Below are 6,000 nucleotides of genomic sequence, written 5' to 3'. Positions count from 1 at the left end.
AGGTCTTTGGAAGCTGGAAGAAACAACAAATGAACTCTCTCCTAGAGCCTCCAGAAGGAGCACAGGTTTGCAGACAACTTGATGTTAGCCTTGTAAGAGTTTCAGAATTCTGACCTCCAGAACTCTAAAATAATAAATGTACAGTAAAACCTAGGTTGTGAACATAATTAGTTCTGGAAGCATGCTTGTAATCCAAAGCACTTGTATATCAAAGCAAATCTCAAGAACCACTGGCTCAGTTGTGATCGTGTGACATTTGGCATCACTTAGTACTCGTATCACAAGACATCGCTTGTTTATCATGTTAAAATTTATTAGAAACATTTGCTGGTCTGTGGAACAAGTTACAATCCAAGGTTTCACTGTCTTTTGTTTTAAATTTATGTTTTTCATAATTTGTTACAGGAGCCACAGAAACCTAAAATATGATTGGGTTGGCTCCTGAGAATTGGCATTTCTTTTTTTTTTAAATTTTTTTTAATGTTTTATTTATTTCTGAGAGACACAGCATGAGCAGGGGAGGGTCAGAGAGAGAGGGAGACACAGAATCCGAAGCAGCTCCAGGCTCTGAGCTGTCAGCACAGAGCCCAACACGGGGCTCAAACCCACGAACCGTGAGATCATGACCTGAGTGGAAGTCGGACGCTTAACCGACTGAGGCCCCCAGGTGCCCCAAGAATTGACATTTCTAATAGGTTCCCAGGGGATGCTGACACTGAGGTTCGGGGATCACAATGAAAAGCACTGGCTTATAGCAAAACACACAATCCTAGGTCCTCCTCCAAATTCTGGTTATACAAACCCTTTGCTCTCTCTACATCTGAATCATGCAAATGGAAGCTTTGGCCTTGACAACTCTTATCTCCAAAAAGCGCCTACTTTGGACATCAGTTATCCTTTGATTTTTATTTTTTTGTTCTTTCTGCTGTGCTGTAATGATTACCAGGCATGATTAGCCATTAAAAATGTATCATATTAATAATTTCATAATTATTTATCTCACTATCTTGTTATTTATTACTTTCTTTGGGGGGAAATTGCAAAGCATTGTTAGTTTACCTATCCTCCCCAAATCTCCAGGAGGTTGGAAAATAGAAAAAGAAACTTCACATTCTGGACAGGAAATGGAACAAAGAGAGATTTGCAGTGAATAATGCCTGGACCTCTGCTTGCCTCAGGTCAAGCTACTAGCTACTTTCTAGTTTTGTTTTGTTTTGTTTTGTTTTGTTTTTTAACGTTCCTTCTGTTCACAAGCTCTTCCCCTTTTGCCTCCCTCAGTGAATTTGACCCCATCTCTCTTACTCTCTGAACTTGGTCCCTTTGGCTGGCTTCTCTAGGTGATGATGCTAGCTTTTCCAGCCTGGGATGTTCACCTGGGAGGTGAATGTGATAGTTACTATGGACACCAAACCAACCACTCACACCAACCCAGCCACTCACATTCCCTGGGTCTGCCAAAAGGCCTCTGGAGCCTGCTTGAGATGAGAGACCTCATCCTATTTTCTCCAGGGCTCCAGACAGAGGAAGGGAGAGGAGGCACACAGAGCACTGATTACACACATGAACCAATACCTTGAGTTCAGCAGTTACAGCAGGCTATCAATTCAGAGTGAGAAAAACTCCATTTGACTATGGTCCTTGCCAGTTCCTCCTCTTTTTCCCTTCCCTACCTCATTTTTCCTGTCATCTCTTTCTCTTCCTCTTCTCCTGGCAGGCAGTGGAATCCAATCTGGATTTCAATGCTAACTGCCCTTTGCTAGCTGTGTGACAATGAATTGGCAACTTAACCTTTCTGATCATTCATTCCCTTACCTGTTAAGTAGGGGTGAAGATACCTACCTTGGTTCTCTGATGAGAACTAGATGAGAGAATGTCTGAAATGCATGTGTACAGAGCAGGCTGGCACTTGATTCAGGCTTTTCATGGGGGTCATTTCTACCCATCCGCTTTCTCACCATTAAGTCCTATTCAACCAACAGAATTCACAAGGAATGCAAGGTAGGAAACCACAACTTTAATGGGAAGTTCAAGTTTCCTTTTCATTCCAAGACTAACATTCCCTCCGTATTTGCCCATGTGCCTTATTCTTCAGTTAGGCCTGCTTAGTTAGCGCTTTGGGCATGCCCCCACTAAAGCTACACAACTTTTTGTTAAAATAATCAAATATGCTAGTAGGACTAAAGGAAACAAAGCAGAGCATTGGATAAGCCATTGGCCCTGGTGAGTAAAAGGCAAAGGGCCTCTTAGCAGACACGGCGTGCCGGATGTCCAGGAGCACAGGAGACATATCAGTGTTCCTACACATGCTGATGAATTTGAGATAATCCCGGTGCTTAAGGATATAGTCCTGTCCATAGTCCTCCTGCACGTCAGGGGTAAGGTTGTCCAGGATGTCTCGCTCCAGCTTGTTCCACATTTCACTCGTGCCCGCGATATCTGGGATGCAAGAAGAAGGGAGGCTCGGATGCTGGGGAGGCCAGACCGGACATGTCCGACCCCACCAGGGAAGCAGGCCCTTGTGGATTGGCTTCTGTGGGGAAGGACAGGCATTCCCAAATGCCTTTTTTAAAAATGAGCTTTAAAATGATATTTAATATATATTTCGACATTCGTATGGAAAAGTACACACACGTCTGGGTTTCCACCAACTGAAGAGCCTGTGTAACCAGCAGCGGAAAGAGAAGACAGGCCAGCCTCAGAGCCCCCACTCCCAACCCCCTTCCCAGGATCCTTTTTCCCAATAACCAGGATAGAGACGTTTTGCCTGGCATCGGACGTTATGTAAATGGAATCACACACTATGTCCTGAGATTCATCCATGTATTGTGTGGTCATTCTCATCACTCTGGCTTTCCATTGTGTACATATGCCATCAATTATTTATCCTTTATACTGTGATGGGCGTTGAGATTGTTTCCAATATGGGGCTTTTACAAATAGTGCTGCCGTAAACATTTTATTACATCTGTTTTCATGATCATGATATACAATATGAAGTGTACTGTATATAATATATATATACTATGTATGTACATGCATATATACATCTACATATAATTTCTTAATATAGAAACAATACCTACTTCTGTGTATAAAATTAAATACACAATGCTATCATCTTAGCTATTTAATAAATATAATTTTAAACAATATATAATACATATAATTTATCCATTTAAATGTTAGCTTCTAAATTATATATAATTAATATATAAACATATTTGATATAGAAACAATGGGTGCTTATTATATATAATTTAATTATTATACATTTACCTTAAAATATTGTAGCAATGCCTGCTCATTATGTAAAATAAAGTAAATAATGAGATGTATATGTTTTTAAAATTAATCTCTTCTAAGGTAACTTAGAGTTTTGCATGACTTTCTACATTTCCTCCTTGTTTATACAAACATGTATACACATAGGGGCGCCTGGGTGGCTCAGTCAGTTGAGTGTCCAACTCTTGATTTCAGATCAGGTCATGATCTCACAGTTTGAGTGTGAGCCCTGCGTCCGGCTTCAAGCTGACAGCATGGAGCCTACTTGGAATTCCTTCTTCCCCTCTCTCTCTGCCCATCCCTTCTCCCTTGCACAATCTCTCTCTCTCTCTCTCTCTCTCTCTCGGTCAATAAATAAATATATTTTTAAAAAGGCTTTGGTTTAATGTTATTTTACTTTACCAGGAACAAACAAGAGCCCAAAGGATCATATTATACAGGGTTTGCAAAGATTTGCTTCTTTGTTTGCTTAGTAATAAATCAAAGACCTGCCTCCGATAGTAATGGTTATAGATTTAAACCAGAGCAGCAGAAATTTCCCGTTGAACAGCTTTTAGGCAACCACTTCTCTATCAAAGGACTTTCCAGTCATTCCTGGATTTCACCATTTCAGTTGACGCTGCCATAAATATCCTTGCACNCCCCCCCCCCGCCACTGTGGCTGCCTGGTCAAAAGGCACAAGCATTCTGCATTTTAATACCCACTGCCAGATTACTTTCCAGAAAGGATGCAGCACCTCACATTCCCTCCTGCGAAGTGTGTGATTGCTCTGGAATTGCTGTGGGGATGAACCTTGGTTTACCAGCGTGAGCGGCTCCTGGATATCAGATATTGGGTCTGTGGGGGAGCCTGGCTGTGAAATGTAAGCCAGTGAAATCCAATTACACTCACTGAAATGCAAAAGGGTTTCAATTGCTCATTACTTTTCATGAAGGCACAATACCACACTTAAAGAAATGATTACCCTGACAATTATACTCAAGGCTTCTGGGTCTTGAAAAACATGTTTGTGTGAATTATTGTTGCCCCCAGCTACCTCTCCCCAAGTCTCAGCTTCCTCAAGGTGAGAGATTCCTTTTCCTCTCTTCTTCCTCTCTAAATACCTCACGGACTTTCTAACCATTTTTGTGAGTTCCCTGTGCAGAGTCCTCAAAGTTCTCTTTACTGGATACAAAGCCACCAGACGTTTGTCAACTTTCATCTGCCACTTTTGACACACAGTTACTGCCACTTTGGGGCTATATACAATGAAATCGTTGAGGTGACCTAGATCCAAATCCCATCTCTGACTCATACCACCTCTGTGACTTGGGAAATTTCCTAACTTCTTTGAGCCTCAGCTTTCTCCCTACAAGATGGGAATATTACTGATGTGGGGAACAAAGGCAAAAGAAATTTACATTAAACTAAATTTCCTTTTAACCTGCAGCCCGCTGACAAATACTTCAGGCAGGCAGAGTTTACCATTCCCCCAGAAACTCCCAATCTTAATGTTAATGCTTGCCAGAGGCAAAAACAACCTTGGCTTGCCAACAGCCAGGACTCCGGGATCTTGTAAGTCCTTAAAAAAAAAGTTTGTTTATTATTAAGAGAGAGAGAGAGAGACAAAGCATGAGCAGGGCAGGAGCAGAGGGAGGGGGAGACATAGAATCTGAAGCAGGCTTCAGGTTTTGAGCTGTCCCCACAGAGCCTGACACGGGGCTCGAACTTACAAACCGTGAGATCATGACCTGAGCCGAATTCAGATGCTTAACCGACTGAACCACCCAGGTGCCCCTGGAAGTCTTCCTTAACATGTGAAAATCCTTTGGAAACTTCCTTTGTCTTTACTGCCCCCAACTGCCAAGTATATAATCAGTCATTCCTCAGAACCCCAGCGCAACTCTCTGCTCTGTGCTTTAATAAAACTACCTTTTTGCACCAAAAATGTCTCAAGAATTCTTTCTTGACCTTTGGCCCTGAACCCCAACAATTCTCCACATCATTTTGGGGTCCTTACGTGGGGCTTTGAGTCTTTTCACCTGGACTCTGAGCCTCGGTGCAAATTTGGTGAGTCCTTCCTCTCCCCTCCCTTTACTCTCATATCAGGGGCTTTTCAGAGAGTACGATTTTATTGGAACACTTCCATGTCAATGCTCAGGCTGCAATTCTCTAGCCCGTGGCTACTCTACCTAGAGGAGAAAGCCTGCCTTTTGGCTGGAAGTTAGTACCCAGGCCGGAATGGTAATAAGACTAAGGAACTTGATGCTCTTTCTTTATTCCTGTCCCTGTACAAAATTGTCTGTCTCTCTTGAGCATGAGACTACCACAGCTGCCCATCTTAAGAGTCCTTTGTGAGGCTTCCTCCTCATTGGTCTAATGTGATCCCCTGGTCTAGCCACCTCTGGCTCTGAGAACTCCACCCAGAGCCAGCTGAAACCAGTGCCCGGTTCAATGAAAGCCCACCCAGGACCATCTCCTAGGGAAGCTGGCTATAAAGACTACATGTGTTGGACTGTTGTTTAGACCCTGATGGATTTCTATCTTTACTGTTTTCCATAATGTCCTCTACTACTTCAACTACAGAATTGGGTCATTTCCCCTTGTAAAACTTTTCTGTTTTCCATGGGTTAAAAACGGTGGGTTCTTCATGGACTTCACAGAAAGGTAGGGTATTTCAGTCCATTCCCTGGCACCTGTTTGTAGCATAGGATATGATGGGAGTGGAAGGACACTAG

At 42.6% G+C, this 6,000-nt stretch overlaps 1 protein-coding gene across 2 annotated transcripts in view; it reads right to left on the bottom strand.

The window, feature by feature from the left end:
• Positions 1 to 2,025: 2,025 nt before the first annotated feature.
• HSD17B2 (hydroxysteroid 17-beta dehydrogenase 2) overlaps positions 2,026 to 6,000 on the bottom strand; it is an 84,059-nt gene continuing 80,084 nt past the window's right edge. For both annotated transcript variants that reach the window (XM_077754213.1, XM_077754215.1), the window contains one exon: positions 2,026 to 2,436. In XM_077754213.1, coding sequence (XP_077610339.1) covers positions 2,093 to 2,436 — 344 coding nt within the window. In that variant the 3' untranslated portion in view covers positions 2,026 to 2,092. The remainder of the gene's footprint in view (positions 2,437 to 6,000) is intronic.

Source organism: Crocuta crocuta, unplaced genomic scaffold, assembly GCF_008692635.1.
Source record: "Crocuta crocuta isolate KB4526 unplaced genomic scaffold, BGI_CrCroc_1.0 scaffold61, whole genome shotgun sequence".
NCBI classification, from domain to species: Eukaryota; Metazoa; Chordata; class Mammalia; order Carnivora; family Hyaenidae; genus Crocuta; species Crocuta crocuta.
The sequence above is the reverse complement of the archived record's forward strand: the minus strand, read 5'-3'. Positions and strand labels throughout refer to the sequence as shown.